This window comes from Fusarium keratoplasticum, chromosome 11 (assembly GCF_025433545.1).
Source record: "Fusarium keratoplasticum isolate Fu6.1 chromosome 11, whole genome shotgun sequence".
Lineage (NCBI taxonomy): Eukaryota > Fungi > Ascomycota > Sordariomycetes > Hypocreales > Nectriaceae > Fusarium > Fusarium keratoplasticum.
In genome coordinates, this window is record NC_070539.1 from 304,717 (window position 1) to 320,410 (window position 15,694).

Sequence of the window (15,694 nt, forward strand, 5' to 3'; positions counted from 1 at the left end):
CTTTTTCAAAGTTGTTGTGGCCACTGAAGATGAAGATTTGGTCCATAAGCCTGGCCTGTTCAAGGTATAGACCAAGGTTGGCACGCACGTGTGTGACCCAAGTCTTGTCCTGACCTTGGCTCTCAAGAAGCCATTGCCACCATTGCCATCACTTGGAGGGCGGATTTCTGTCTGAGAGGTACTCTTGAGAGGGCCAGATAAGAGCCTGCGTCGCCCAAAAGCGTTCGTCGATGGAGCTTAAGTGAAGTGCTTTATCCAACTGTCGGGCAAAGCCATAACCAGAGCCTCGGTCAAAGAATCTCGGAAGGAAGATGGAGGTATGACACAAGTATGCCCAGGTTGCTTTGATCATCCGTGCTAGGCAGCCCTCCAAGGTGAGAAGCAGTGATGGTGAAGCGGGTGCCATTTCCGCCACGGTGTAGATGGACTCGAGGTGACTTGTCGCTTCCTCGAATTGATCCCCCATCAGAGCATCCAGAGCCATGGCGAAATGTCTCTCGCACGTATCAATCCACTCTCCCGCGTCATAGGCTTCCTCGAGGTCAGCCAACTTTCTCCGTGCATTCGGCTCGACAGGAGGAGGGGGCCTGTCAACACGGTTGAACAGAATCAGTTCTGATACGTGTGCGGGACAGTCGATGCCCGGTGGGAAGGCCGAATTGATGGCCTCAACACTCAAGAGATTGGCAAGCTTATTCTCCAGATCGGACTCTTTGTCCAGGCTTTCCGTCAGCGGCGACTCTCCTTGTTCCCACTTCTTCATGTCGCTCTCGACGCCCGACAGGATAGAGGCTAGGAGAAACTTGTATAACGACGGATCGCCGAAGCCCGGTTTACTGCGCGGTGGCCCGTTTTGATCCAAGTATGCTTTTTGGATGGCCTCCAGGTCTAGTATGCTGGTGTTGGCAGAAAGGGGTGGCAGTATTGGTAACCCAAGCTCATCATTCAAGAGCTGTAACGATTTCCAGCTGGCGTGGGCTTGGTCAAATTCTCGAAGCCGATGGGCAGAGACTATAGATGCGGCAAGGAGACATCCCCGGCAGAGGTTCACGGCTTCAGCGTCGTCATCGGGACTCAGCGACGCAACAAGAGGGTGCCCCTTTGCTGAAATCTCCAAGACGCGCTTCCACGTTGCTCTGTCCAGATCCCGCTCGCCAAAACAGAATGAAAGGAGAGTTAGTGCATAGAGGCTTGCGTGTTCAACTTTGTTCTCAATCAGGGGAAACTTGAATGGGATGTCCTTCAGCAGGGTGAACTGTTTTTCTTGTAGATGGGCTCGCAGGGCTGGGGGCAGCTTGTTGACGTTGATTCTCATCGACGAGCCAAGGACATTCAAGGGCCATTGGGATGCTGGTACCTCGTGAGTGCACCACTCAAATATAGTCAAAAGGTTGAAAATATTGGCCGGGAACGCTTCGTTCCCATCCAGCCGGTGCAGGGGACACGCCTCCATCGAAGTCCCGATGCTTCTTTGGAGCAATACCCTGTTTGAGAGGTCGATGTGACTGTCGTAGAGATAACCTCTGCCAATAACGGTGAACATGGGATGTACGTGAAGAATGCCGTTCCGGTCTTCTCGAATGTATCCACGGTCATCAACAAAGCCGTAGAATAGTTGATCCCAGAATATTGTTCCACCACCGCGTCCGTGTTGAAAGTCTTCCTTGAGTGGATCATCCGCAATATCGAGGAAAACCCTAATCAGCTGTTCCATCGATACTGCCTCGTGCCAGAAACTGCTGGCAAGGCAGAGAAGTAAAGAGTAGCTCTCGGTAAACAGTGTCGAGTATATCTGCTTACTGGCTGCACACTCCTCAAAGCCATCCTCCTTGATCTCGGCACGTGACATGAAGATGCCCTGATGAAGACGTCTAAAGAATTGCCGCCAAGATATTCCTCGAGATCGCTGAAGAGGCAAGATATCAAGCAAGACAGACGGAATACCTTGTACTAGGTGAATCACGCTCTCCAACCAGTCAGCATCTTCAGATGTCCATTCATCTACAGGCTCGCCGGCTTTCTGTAGGATTGTCTTTGACAGCTCGATGGCGTCGGGGAGTCCAAGACCACTGAGGTCATAACAACATTTACCAAGCTCGTGATCCAGTTCTTCTTCGAGGCAGTGAGGTAACCTTCTCCGGCTAGTAAGAATGACGTAAAGCTGGGTCGATCTGTTTTCATCTTGAGCCAGGCCCAAGAGCCGCTTGACTATAGGAGAAATCTCCTCAATCAATATCTTTCCCATGTCCAACGGAAGGGGGGCTGGTTCAAGGTCTTCCAGAATAATGGCCGTATTGAACCTGGACAGTAGATCCATAACAAGGTTCTCAAGCTTGTTTGCGTCATAAGACAGCAAGGAACGAGATGTCATGGACCACAAATCTGCCCATTGAGTGCCCGGGTCCTGCATGAAGAATTGGTGTAATATTGCCTCCAAAAGATCCTGGTCAGTTTTGATGGCTCCCGTGACGAAATCTAAATATACTGTGAATTGGACAAGATTGGTCGATTTCCAGATAGATGCCGCGTGCTTGACAAGAACTGTCTTTCCGACCCCGGCAAGCCCAGATAAGTAGAGAAGACGCTGTTCGGTGATCATTTTTTTCTAGCCGCAGAAGCTCAAAGTCACGCCCTACCAGATCATGCTTGAGAAGCGGCATCTTGCTTCCGACCAGAGCACTGTCTGGACATAGCTCCTGGACATTGCTACCAAACGTGAAAGCATTCTGATGACGTAAATGATAGCAGTTGGCGTCGTATCCAAAACCCAGGCTTCGGAGGTCGCTTTGCAACCTATGCGAAGACAAGGACGGGTCGCTGCCATCTTCGTAGGCCACAACGACGAAACTGTCGTTCAAATGGCGCTCGGAGCCATACCTCGCTGGACGCATCGGGTTCGAGCGAAGGACTTCTCGGCCAGCAGCCGCAGATGCAGCAAAAGATGCACCTTGTGAAAGGAGAAGCCAGTAAAAGCGATCCAAGAACAGGCCCACGGAGCTACTTGAGATCTTGAAGGACATGCCAATGACCCCTCGAAGACCGTTCTTCAAGAACAGCTTGGCGATGTTGGCGTCGTCGCCGTCGGAAGCTCTCGCAGACTCGCAGGCATTCAAGACAGCAAAGGGGATGCCATGCGTCTTCAGAACCTTGCTAACGCGTACCCCTGGCGTTGGGGCAGTTTCAAAAGAGCCGACCTTGGAAAAATAGAGCATAGCGTACTTGGAGCCGCTGCCTTTTCTCAGGCCCACTCTCCCGTGCATGTCAAAGTGAACGATGTGGTAATAACCCCGTCCTCGAGTTTGCTCAGTCGTCTGTAGGTGATCTTTGAATGCTTCAAACGTTCCAGGTCGGACGACCTCCAGGTTAAGCTTGGTGCGTCTAGGCACTTGATTGAGATGATCTCGAAGCGTGAGGAGGGTGCTCGTGGCGATGGAAGGGCTGACATCCTCGTACAACGATGGGTTGCTTGTCAGGTCTCTCGCAACCACCAACAGAATGTTGATTGTTGCAGAGCCATCACCATCGACCCAAGGATTGATAGTCTCGGGTTGAGGGGCAGGAAGAGCAACTTGGCGCTTCATGCACCGTCGAACAATGACATTCCAAGTAGGGTAGCCCCAGAGCTCTCTGGATTCCAGCGTTTCCCAAAACAGTTGGTGCATGTTGTTTTCCAGTTGGTCTTCACCATCGTTATCTCGTTGATAGATGTCGATCGAGATGAAAATCGGGGTCAGACTGTACACTTGGTCGTTGACATGCGACAGCACGGCCTGTCTCAAGGGCAGCTGGCGCAGAAGCTTGCGAGGATATTCGTCGAGCAAAGCTTCGGCTTTTGCGGCTCTGTCTAGCGAGAAGGGAGAGAGCTGTACATACTGCTGCAAGTACCACCGACAAATGGCCTTGCCCTCGGCGTCTAGAGGGTCTGTGATGTGTAGGTTGTGCTGGATGGTCTCTCCATCCTTTAGTAGGTTGACCGTCCAGCCTCCGCCGGCAGACGTCTGGCCGACGACTTGTAACGATATTTCGAGCTCTTGAGACATGCTTTACCACCGAACCCTCGCACACGTACGTGAGGCATTTGTTGACATGTAAAGATGTTGGTTGTCCTGTTGGTGGCGCCACCCGACAGGGTTCAACCAACACAGCTGGGTCTGCTGCCTATGAGCCTATGCAAGATGTGGCAGTGCTTTCCCCCCAAACAGAGGCCTCCAGCCACTGATATAAATTCTCTGCAAACCCTCATTGCTTCGTCTTCTCCAAGCACCTATCTTACCTAACGAAGCCAAGCCTTTCATCTCTCCTTTCAAGCCCACCCACCCATAACGTTCCAATGAGGGCACAGGATCAAAGATTCTTTCTTCTTCAAGAGCCTATCTCGGCCACCGAAGTGGACAGTTTCTTGGGTCGGCTGGTCGTCTCGAAGGTATCGCCCTTGGATAAATACGCCCCGTACTCTCCTTCAAGCGACGTACTTCACAAGACAAACGACATCATCCCATGCATTCTTCCGAAACCCGAGATCGTCAAATATGTCGACCAAACCACGACGGTCGCTAGGGAGCGAGGCTTCTCAATGAAATTGTCGGCACTGCTTAATATCGATCTATCCCGCACAGAGGAAGAGAGCAGAGGGCTACAGAGCGAACTAGTCAAAAAGTATATCCTACCGCTACCGGAAGATCACTTCCTACGACTCATGCAAAATGAATTTTATGCACGGGATGCCCTGAGGTTGCTTCAGGGCACTCGGTCAGGGCGTGTCTACCTTGTCACCGGCATCATAACCGCCACTGAGAGTACCTGGACGATTGAAACCACGGTTGGTCGAGGAAAGGGGTTTAACGCTACCGTGCCTGTTGGAGAGGCTGTCGGAATCCCGGATCCCGGATTGTTGGATGTGGGATTTGGCGTGAATGGATCAACCAGCAACACGCGATCATCGACGAAGCATGTTGCTGAAGAACAGATCATTGCCGTTGCATACTCTATCGTCAAGCTATCCAGCGAACTGACGTGGTCCCCCAACCTGATAACCCAGACACCTGTGATGGGTCGCCCAAAAAGGGCTAAAGGCTACCACCTGTCGATGGGTGGTGATGATGAGGATGAGGAAGAAGAATTTGAGTGGGATTCTGATGACGAAGATGGTGTGGTCAAAGAAGCTAGACCCAAGAAAACCGGCAACGACGATGGGTTGGAGATTACTTTGGAGAATGCGATGCAGCTTCTGGAACATGGGGAGAATGTGCCATACATTGACATCATTTAACTCTTTGGAAGGTGGTTGGGGGCCTGTGCCTGATATAAAAAGGCTTGACGATATTAGGAGAAAGCGTCATCTTGCCCTCGCCCATGCTTCTTTTATTTAATAAACTCCGGCTATGTTTAAGCCAATATACAACATTTCGACCATCGTTATTGTTAAGCTACTTAGACCTTACCAATGTCTAGCCTGCTTGTATCACAAAACCATTTGTGTCCGTGAAATGTAACCTTACCGTAGCGTTCCAGGGAATCATGATTTGAAGATTGGTCTGATGGTTTCCGACTACCCACGAACAATGTGCTGCAACAATGCAAGGGCCTATTCCTTGGGTTGATCATTCCGAAGTGCAGGGTAAGCAGGCAGAACCTTAACCCCTTTAGAGAGCCAGCCGTTCCTTGGCAGCCAGTCACGCTAGTCGTAGCTTCCCCGCACTTTAGATCCCATCTTGGATCAATGAGAGGCCTCAATTAGTTATCAAAGTTTACTAGTGCTCTTTGGCGCGGATCATCCTGGAACAACTTATCTGCCGGATCCCTTCATATCTTGCCAGGTTTATATCAAAGCAACCCCGCTCATTTTGAACAACGTTGCCTCCTGAGAAGGAGACGTGCATCGGGTTGACAGGTGACGACAATCTCGTATTGATAGTGGAGGGCTCGCTTGGGTGCCAAGGCCCAGGTCAAAGATGTCCCCCACTACGGAGCCGGCTCGGCGACCGGGGAGAAAGAGAATTACCCTGGCATGCAATGGCTGCCGAGTAAAAAGGACCAAGGTAAGCAAACAAACTTGAGGCAGCGGGTGTGATATCATCTTACTCACTTTCGCAGTGCGACGGCGAACAGCCACAATGCGGTGCTTGCAAGTATCGCCAGCAAGAGTGCGAGTATACTCAAGAGGAGAGCAAAAGAAGGTGAAGAAAATTTGCCACTCATATTTGTCTCAAATCTCACACAGTCTAGACGTCCCAGCAACGCGTACATCATGGCTCTGGAAGCGCGCATTCAGACACTTGAGAAGAGCCTAGCCCTTGCAACACAGACGAACCCACTATTTGTTCATGATTCTAACTACCGACTGCCGAGAGAAGGGGTGAGCACCGCTGCATTAGAATCCACCTTCGAACAGTCGCCATCCGATGACGCCAACCAGACTGAGTCGGTAGACGATCTCGCAGATGCACTCGGGTGCTTCACAATAGGCGATGCTGGAGAACTACGATTCTTTGGTACATCGAGCAATTTCGACCTCATGCCTAGCACGTCTCTCAAGGTCGCTTCTTCAGTCCAGGCCCGGCACCGAGGTATAGAAGCAGCTCAACAGTTGCCAACCTTCTTCGAGCCCACAGACGAGCTCCGCGATCATCTTCTGGGTTTATTCTGGAAATGGCAGAATTCATGGCAATACATTGTACCCAGAGAGTCATTCATCGTCGATCTCTATGTTGAAAAGTCTGGCCGCTTCTGCACACCTTTGCTGCTGAACGCAATACTTGCGCTGTCGTCGCGCTACTCACCGAGACCAGAGCTCAGAACGGATCCAGAAGACGCAAATACTGCTGGCCATATTTTTGCAGACCAAGCCAAGACCATGCTACACTATGAATCCGAAGCTCCGACTACATCGACCGTTCAAGCGACGGCACTGCTGGGCTTGTTCTGGGCATCTATCGACAACGAGGGTCTTGGATTCATGTACATCGGTATGGCAACACGCATGGCAATGAACCTCGGTTTACAGTCAGATTGTACGCAATATGCAGCGAAAGGAATCATCTCCGAAGAGGACGTCGAGGCCCGCAACGTCGCCTTTTGGGGTATATATGTACTTGACAAGTAGGGGATATCCATGAAATGGACATACAGAATTACTGACAAAAACATCTCAGATTGTACTGCCTTGGAATGGGTAGACCTGCTAGCATTCAAGAGTACAACATCACGACAGCCAAACCCAAGATTCTTGAAGACCGACCTGCAGCACTTCTCTCTGCAGAACAGAGAAAATTCTCACAGCCCTGGCCGACGTCTCACATCACCGAGAATGCCATCAAGACTTGCGAAATCATGATTATTACTTCCGAAGTTATTGATCAACTGTAAGATGCGAAGTCGAATGGCAGAAACCATTAGTACTGATCAAAATCAGGTATGCTCAGCGCTCTTCATGGACAGACAGAGAAAGAGAGGACCGGGTCATGGAAACGCATTTACGGTCTGCAAGGCTGTTTGACCAGCTTCCAAAGTCACTCAAGATGTCCGAGTCAAGTCTTTACCCTGTGCCGCCATATGTATACCATCTTCAGTGAGTTATAGCACCACTCAGATACTTTCTCAAGCTAATGACCCGCGCAGCATTCAATACCATCACTCGATAATCCTTCTTCATCGACCCTTCTTCAAGGTTCTGTCTCGCGGCCGCAACTGCGTAGAATTCGACCCCGAAGGCAAAGATGTGCACTCGAAATCTTGCAAGGCATCGGCAATCAAAATCGCAAAGATTGTTCGTATATACAGGAGTAATTATACAAATGTCAGTTGTCAGCTCCCTGAATCATCTAGCAGTAACTAACAACGTCCAGCAATGCCAGCCAATATCTGCGGTCCATCCCATATTCACGGCAGCAATTATACATCTACTAGATCTCAAGATGGGCCCACCCAACGCAAACAACGAGGCAATGCGTTGTCTCAGCATCTGCATCAAGGCCCTATACGAGATGAACACAAATTGGGACTGGGCGAACCGATCCATTCGAGCAATTCGCTCCCTGGCCGACCAATGGGGCGTCACTCTCAGTACCCCGGAGTTATTGGGTGACATTCCAGAAGTCAATAAGCGACAATTTGAGCTGTACGAGCGTGGAGCCTTTCCGACTGGCCAAGGCCTAGAGGTGGGCGCCAGCGGGGAGCAGGCGTTGCCTCCAGAGATGTTTGATGAGCTCTTTCAGGCTTGGGCTTTTGACCAGAACATGGGTCACATGGCGTTTGACTTTTCCGATGAGGCTTGACGATGTTGAATAGCACGACTAGCGCCTTGATATGAAGCAATGTAGATCTTGTTCGTATCACTCCTATAGCTACAAAATGGCAAGACTGAGCGCTCACAAAACAACAACAGGCTCATCCTTGGTCATTTCTATTAGAATAAAGAATGATAGCAATAGTAAGAAGCAGATCTGTCCACGCGTAATGCCGAAGCGATCATCCTACAAGATAAGACCCCTTGACGACTCCATGGGCTCGGCCTATGGTCCCCTCTTAGATGATACTATACGGACCGAACGGATACACCTTGTCGTCGATAATATGGCCATCAACGCCCGGATATTAATTATCCCTTGTTGGTCTTGCTGATGTCTCTGATATACGGACCGTACGGGATCCGGGTATTAATTATCCAGGGTCGATCCGTATGCTTCCCAAGCGGGTATCAATTATCCCGATACGCATGCACCCTGCATGCACCCCGCATAATCAACCTCACGATTGCCTCAGCTAGTCACTTACATAGTTACACAGCATCTAGACTTCATTATATAAGAGGTGCAATACTTCCCACTTGGAAGGAAGATCAAGACACAGCCTGAGCACAGCAACAATACAAATCATCCAACAACTTGTCAAACATCACACCACAACAATGGCTTCTTCCAAGATCAAGGTTGCCGCCGTTCAAGCCGAACCCGTTTGGAACGACCTCCAAGGCGGCGTCGAAAAGGTCATTTCTCTGATCAAGGAAGCTGGTAGCAACGGAGCCAACGTTGTTGGCTTCCCAGAGGTTTTCATCCCTGGATACCCGTGGTAAGTTTTTGTCTCCCAGAGTAAAGTGCTTAGCCCATTGACCTTACAAGGAGCATTTGGCAAAACTCCGTCTTTGACAATGTCCCCTTCATGAACGAGTACTTTGACAATTCGATGGAGAGGGAGTCCAAGGAGATGGACCGTATTAGGGCAGCTGTCCGCGAAGCTGGAGTGTTTGTTGTTCTTGGCTATAGCGAGCGATACCGAGGAACATTGTATATCGCACAGGTGAGCCTCGATCGTGGACTCAAGGATCTCCAAACTGACAATCATAGTCATTCATTGACCCAACTGGCACCATTGTTCACCACCGTCGCAAGATCAAGCCCACTCATGTGGAGAGGGCTTACTGGGGTGACGGCCAGGCTGACTCCCTCAAGGGCGTTGTCGACTCGCAGTTCGGCAAGATCGGAGGCCTGAACTGCTGGGAGCATACCCAGCCTCTTCTGAGGTACTACCAGTATTCCCAGGACGTCGACATTCACGTTGCAAGCTGGCCTCTCATCTGGGAGCCCCCAGAGGGCAAGCCCTGGGCCTACCACATCTCTGGAAGTGCAAGCAACAAGTTCTCTCAGGTCATGGCGATGGAGGGTGCATGCTTTGTCATGACCTGCACAGAAGTTCTGAGTGAAAAGGGCAAGGCCAACACTAAGCTAGCGGAGATGGGCTCAGGATCCTGGGGCAAGACTCCTGGTGGAGGTTTCACCATGATCTATGGTCCTGATGGATCTGAGCTCTCAGAGCCTCTTGATCCTGGCGCGGAGGGCATCGTCTATGCCGAGATTGACCTCGCTGATCGAGCCAAGGCCAAGCAGAACCTTGACGTTGTGGGACACTATTCACGACCTGATCTCCTGAGCCTCAACGTCACGGGTACTGCCGCTCTCCCTGTTCGTCTTAGCAAGTAGTTTTAGGTTTAATACTATTTTCTCCGTTTGTGTATTGAATCTAGTATTTCAGAAAGCGAGAGGGAGTACTAGGTATTAACATGCTACCGCGTCTAATACTCTATTAAATCCTAGGAGTAACGCTCTCCTGACCAGGGAGCCTTCATCCCAAAGAACGACGATCGATGCTCTTTCCTGTCAGATCCAGATATCCTTTCTAGTCAGTTAAAGTTCGACTATCGTCATAAGAAGGCCAACTTACTGTTCTGCCACTCCGGCTGGGTTGGGTGGCCACTGAGGCGCTTGCTCAGGAGCCTGGGGTGGGGCGGGCTCTGGCTGCGCCCCTGGCCTGTAGGCGAAATACTGATTCTGTTCAGATCCAGGCTGCTGGGTTACATCACCAGGCGGTTGGTATGGTCTGTACGGGGAGGGCCTCGCGCCGGTGATGGGCTTTCTCCTGATGGGAGCGAAGCCTGGCTGAGGAGCTTGATAGCTGTTTCTCAAAGCTGCAGCGCTGTCTGGTGTCTGGCTTCCTGAGCCTCCTGCTTCATCCGGCACAAGGGTGCTGGTAGAGTCAAAAGATTTCACTTCGGATGCAGGTCGGCTCGAGAATTGCTCATTCTCTCCCCCGGTAGCCGCAGCAGCTCCTTCAAGTTCAGCGACTGGCTCAGTAGGGCGCTGAGTCTCCTCCTCTTCCTTCTCCTCTTCGTCTTCATCCTCATCTTCCTCCTCATTCTCATCCTCCTCAGGAATTGGCTCGTCATAGTTAAGTTCTTGCTTACGGTTCTCAACACTTCGAACAACAGCCGTAACCGCAGGATCACCGCCCTCCATGGCAACACTCAAAGCCTCCATAATCGCAGAAACGTGTTGGGCAACGGCTTTAATGCAATCAAGGTCCTCAGTCCCCACAGCCACATCCAACGCGTTGTCGTTGCTGTTATTCCTCAGCAACACGTCAGCGCCACGGTCAAGCAAGAACTGCACAGACTTGGCGTCCGGCGACCTTGCGGCCAGAATGAGCGGGGTGTCGCCGTCGTCATCGGCAAAGTTGATGTCGGCGCCGGCATCAAGAATAGACCGTAGAGATTCTTGGGGGAGATACATGGCTGCGTAGGTCAGGGGAGTCGAATTATACTCTCCTCCCAAGCGGTTCACGTCAGCCTTGGCGTTGATGAGACGCTCCAGGATCTCTTTCTCTCCGTTGTTTGCCGCTGCGATGATGGGGCATGTCAGCGAGCCTCCTCCGAGGTTTGGATCAGCGCCATGCTCGAGAAGAAGAGCAACAATGTCCCCATTTCCAGCTTCCACGGCTGCTTGCAGAGCAGTTCCTGAGCTCATGTTATCGTTGGTAGTCAATGCGTTGACGTCAGCTCCACGCTTGAGAAGCAGCTCAACAATCTCCATGTGACCCTCAGCAGCAGCAGTCTGCAGAGCCCATCCGTTGGGAGAGTTGATGTCAGCCTTTGCGTCGAGGAGCATGTTGACGATATCTTTGGTGCCGTCGTATGCTGCTGCTGTCAAGGCATTTCCGTACCTAAAGGCAAGTTGTGATTAGCAAGAAAAATCTCTCCGTGGGGATCCAACTTACACTTCGCCGGTAGCATCAGGGCTTGCTCCAAATCTAAGAAGCAGCTGAACCGTCTTTTCGTTTTGAAAATCTGTGGCTTGATACAAAGACTTATCCAACTGCTCGGCAGAGATGGATCCGTTGGTATACTCCCACATAGCCTCTATCGACCGAATCGCTTGATCCCCATCATCGCCCTCGGCCGCGTTCAAGAAGGGCTGATCACAGTTCAGACCAGGGCGCTTCTCGAGCAAGATTGCCAGAATGTCCCACTTTTCCTCGTATGCCGCCCCTTCAAGTGCCCTCTGGAACGTCTCTTGGGGGTGCTCGTACGAGTCGAAGAGATGGTTGAAGGCTTCGAGACGACCACTCTCTGCAGCCTTGACGAGAGCCTTGTTGAATTCTTTTGGTGGAAGTTTCTCCGAGTAGTTTTTGATGAGGAACTCGAACATTGTCAGGTCTGACCGGAGAGCTGCCAGGGCCAGTGGAGAGCGAATAAACTCTTCTTCGTCGTCTTCATCATCATTGTCATCGTCTTCATTGTCGTCATCCTCGTCCTCGTTGTCGTCCTCGGCTTCATCTCCTGGCTGCTTGTTCTCCTCCTCATCATCACCATCCTCTTCTTCCTCTTCCTCGCTGTCTTCTCCCTCAAGAGAAACATCCTTCTCAACCAAGACCCTGACGGCGTCACAGTTTCCAGAGTCAACAGCAGCGTTAATGACTCTGCCAAAAGTATCGCAGCTGGCATTCGGGTCTGCTCCCCTTTCCAATAGCATGACCATGGCCTTGACATTGCCCTTGGCTGCAGCTTGATGTAGGGGAGTCTGGAGGTCGTCTTCTTTGCCGTCATCGATTGACGCGCCCTTGTTTAGGAGCTCCTCAATGATATCTGTCTGTCCGAATGCGGCGGCAAAGTGAAGCTGGATGGTTATTTCACATTAGTATGTACTCATGATTGCAACTCTCAGTGGTTGCCCGGGAGAACTCACAGGGGTGTAACACAATGAGTCTCTCATGTTCTTCTCGTCGTCATATCCATTCTTCAACAGAGCTGCAACTAACCCTCTGAACCCAATTGCGGAAGCCACATGAAGACCAGTTAACTCAGCACGTTCCCAGTTCTTGAAAGAGTCGGTAAGTCGGTGATGCTCTGTAAGCCAACGGCGACGAATGACTGAGTCCTTCTTCCAGAATTCTGCCTCTCGACTCAAGTCATCGGCAATGTCGGTAGTGGCTTGGCTAGCGTGATGAAGCCAATATTTCACGGCGTAACCATGAGCCTTGTCTTTGATCTCAGGTGCTTCTTCATCTTCATCTTCATCTTCATCTTCTTCTTCTTCTTCTTCGCCATCGTCATCGTCATCGTCATCTTCGTCATCTCCACCATCGGGCTCGTCATCGGAGAATTGGTCATTTTGGCCCGCGTCATCACCCTCATCTAGCTCAGTACTGTCGAGATCTTTGAGAGCCTTCATGACATGACCAAATGCTCGAAGGCCAAGCATGCCGTGCTGTAGCTTGATGTCCTCTTCTGATAATCCAAGCATCCTGCGAGAATTCTCCAAGAGGTGCTTTTTGACAACTGCGTCGATGAAGCAAACCGTAGTCTCGGATCTGGTAGTCGGCTTGATGCTTAGCAACGGCTTGCACTTGGATACCAAGTCGTGAAGTTCTGCCTGTTCCGCGGGAGAGTCCAAGCCCGCAAGAAGAGCAAGCTCTTGCTCTGTCGGGTCCTCTTGAGTGAGGACCAAGACTCTCAGCATCTCCTTGATCTCGGCAACCCTGGCGCGGTTGACATCAAAAACCTGCTGCCACGCAAAATTGAGAAGCGCGTCGAGTTCCTGAGGCACAACTTCCAACTGGAGACGGACTTGGAGATCGGTCTTGTGAGGAAGCTCTTGAAGGTGGACACATGTAATATCGATCCATTGCGTGTTCTGGGCCCGTTTGCCGATCAAGCTGCTGACAAAGTAGGCAAGAGCCTTGCTGTAGTCCTTTTCCTTGACCAAGGCAGACACCTTCTCAGCGGCATGATTTCTCAACTCCAACTGAACCTGGTCGCTGTACTTTTTATCCTCCAGATCGATCAGCCTCAGGGACCTGCCTTTGAGGGCCTGTGCAATGCGATATGACTCTCCACTGGTGATCAGCCACCTAACTTTCGCATGTCGTCCAACCATGTTCTCGACCTCGGCGTTGAGTAAGCTCAGGAGCGTGCTTGTAGAGCCTGAGTCCGGGAGCGCTTCAAGGTTGTTGATGACAAGATAGATGCTTGTGCCAGACAAGGTCTTATCGGCCAGAATGTCTTGAAGCACTTGCCAAAGATTTTCGACTGTCAACAGCGGCTGGACCTTGGGCTTGACTTTGTCGGTCTTGCCTACCAGAAACTCGGCGTGTGAAGCGAGGTACTCATCCCTTCTAATGAGCTGCCACAAAAGTGACTTGACGAGCTCCTCAGCTGTGCCGTAATCGGGGGTACTGTCGCACAAGAAGTATGCGAGGAGAATGGGGACTGAGGGCTTGTCTGCCCCTGCCTGGATCATGTGGTCGATACCCTTGAGTGCTGCCAACGTGGCACTGGTCTTGCCTCTTCCATCTGGACCACGGATCCAGAGGCATTCTCCTTGTTTAAGAGGTTCGGACCCATGAGGCTGAGGGATCAGAGTGCCACCATCCTTGGAAAGCCAGCCGACGTATTCCGGCTCATCGGGTATCCATGACGAGGGCGCAGTTTTCTTGTCAATCTCGTCCCGCTTTTTCCATACTCGGGCTCCATCAAGAGCATCCATGGCCTTGTTGAAGAGGTCCCAGTCGATGGGCCTTGTAGACTTGCGACGGTTCTTGACCACCAAAGCGGCACCATTGATCAACCTCTTGAGGGGACTTCGGATCAAGGCATAGCGAAGGTCCTTGGAGCTCTCAAACTTGACCAAGTCTCGATGGTTGGCTGCCAAACCCATGGAGTCCATACAATCCAGGATTGCCGAGTCTCTGGTGACAAACTCTGCAAGATTCTTGGGTAGAGGAATCCCGAGACGCTTGATAAACTCCGGCACAGGACCGAGATCGGAGAACTGGGTCTTGTGCTCTTCCCAGAAGCCAAACAGGGCAATCTTGGGGTGCAACTCTCCCACGGCTCTCACAAAGTCGCGCCTCAGCTCATTCAGCCCCTCATCATCAGGTCTCATCAGCTCGAGGAGCTTCGATGGCTCGGCTTTGTCCATCTTCTCGCCGATGTACGAGAGCATGACGGCCATAGAAGCAGCTTGGGCACCTTTGAACGGGGTACCGAAGACGGCACAGCCGGTGATATCCTCGAACAAGTGGGGGTAGATGTTTTTACGGGACTCTGCGATACAGATGGCCTGTTACCGGTCAGCTCCAGCCGTGATACACATGTAATAATGATAGGATCAAACCTTGGCAATAACCAGACCTCCCATGCTATGTCCGATAAACACAATCGGGTTTGACTTTTTGGAATCCTGATTGGCTTGGTTAGCACATGCCGCTTGCGGTATTAGCAGATACTAACATTTCTTATCCCGTCCAACCCATCTAGCAGAGTAGACGCAAGATTGCCAAGAAACTGCTTCACTTTGAATCCACCCATCCAAGCGGACTCGTACATGTAGAGCAAAACGCGTGCATTGGGAAAGTCCTTGATAATTCCCTCTTTGTCAACGGCCCAGTTAAATTTCGTCGTTCCAGACTTCCAGCTGTCTATTGGATGGGCGCCAAGACCAGGGACAAAGACGATGCTGAAGACGCGTGAGTGAGGGGCTCATAGGGCTGAAGTGACACATACTCAATATCTGTCTCCTTGTCGGAGCCTGGTTCGGGGTGGAGTTGCTTGATTCCCTGCTGAACATCCGCCAGCCCCCTCTTTTGCCTTGGGCCAGCAGCGTCACTGCTAGCCTGGGCTCTGCGAGTTGCCGACCGACGAAGCGACATGTTGATTCTGAGCTCCTCGACGTGATTATCACGAAAAAGCTCTTCCCCCTCCTTGAAAGGGACGCGAATCGTCTTTTGATGTTGGCTCAGAGACCGCCTCGCCTTTGCTTTTTAATCGTTTCAGCCACGGGAACTCGGGCTGGCGGGAAAGCGGGCCTCAAGACACAAAAGGGTAGTCCCGTCATTAGCGGGTGGCGCCCCTCGCAAATGATTTTCC

At 51.3% G+C, this 15,694-nt stretch overlaps 4 protein-coding genes across 4 annotated transcripts; 3 read left to right on the forward strand and 1 right to left on the reverse strand.

Annotated features, from left to right (window-relative positions):
* Positions 1 to 4,276: 4,276 nt before the first annotated feature.
* On the forward strand, positions 4,277 to 5,269 carry NCS57_01290300 (uncharacterized protein; the record flags this gene model as incomplete). The annotated part of the gene is made up of 1 exon (XM_053062561.1): positions 4,277 to 5,269. Exon 1 carries the CDS (start codon positions 4,331 to 4,333, stop codon positions 5,267 to 5,269), a length of 939 nt encoding a protein of 312 aa, XP_052907456.1. The 5' UTR covers positions 4,277 to 4,330.
* Positions 5,270 to 5,951: 682 nt separating this feature from the next.
* On the forward strand, positions 5,952 to 8,273 carry NCS57_01290400 (Fungal-trans domain-containing protein; the record flags this gene model as incomplete). Its single annotated transcript, XM_053062562.1, has 7 exons — positions 5,952 to 6,038; positions 6,094 to 6,176; positions 6,226 to 7,098; positions 7,152 to 7,361; positions 7,412 to 7,567; positions 7,618 to 7,795; positions 7,845 to 8,273. 7 exons carry the CDS (start codon positions 5,952 to 5,954, stop codon positions 8,271 to 8,273), a joined length of 2,016 nt encoding a protein of 671 aa, XP_052907457.1.
* A 632-nt stretch (positions 8,274 to 8,905) lies between these two features.
* NCS57_01290500 (Nitrilase) lies at positions 8,906 to 9,974 on the forward strand (the record flags this gene model as incomplete). Its single annotated transcript, XM_053062563.1, has 3 exons — positions 8,906 to 9,066; positions 9,117 to 9,294; positions 9,342 to 9,974. 3 exons carry the CDS (start codon positions 8,906 to 8,908, stop codon positions 9,972 to 9,974), a joined length of 972 nt encoding a protein of 323 aa, XP_052907458.1.
* Positions 9,975 to 10,084: 110 nt separating this feature from the next.
* Positions 10,085 to 15,477, reverse strand: NCS57_01290600 (DUF676 domain-containing protein; the record flags this gene model as incomplete). The annotated part of the gene is made up of 7 exons (XM_053062564.1): positions 10,085 to 10,166; positions 10,216 to 11,490; positions 11,545 to 12,443; positions 12,513 to 14,888; positions 14,943 to 15,008; positions 15,059 to 15,284; positions 15,332 to 15,477. The coding sequence occupies 7 exons, from the start codon at positions 15,475 to 15,477 to the stop codon at positions 10,085 to 10,087; spliced, it is 5,070 nt and encodes a 1,689-aa protein (XP_052907459.1).
* Positions 15,478 to 15,694: the final 217 nt, after the last annotated feature.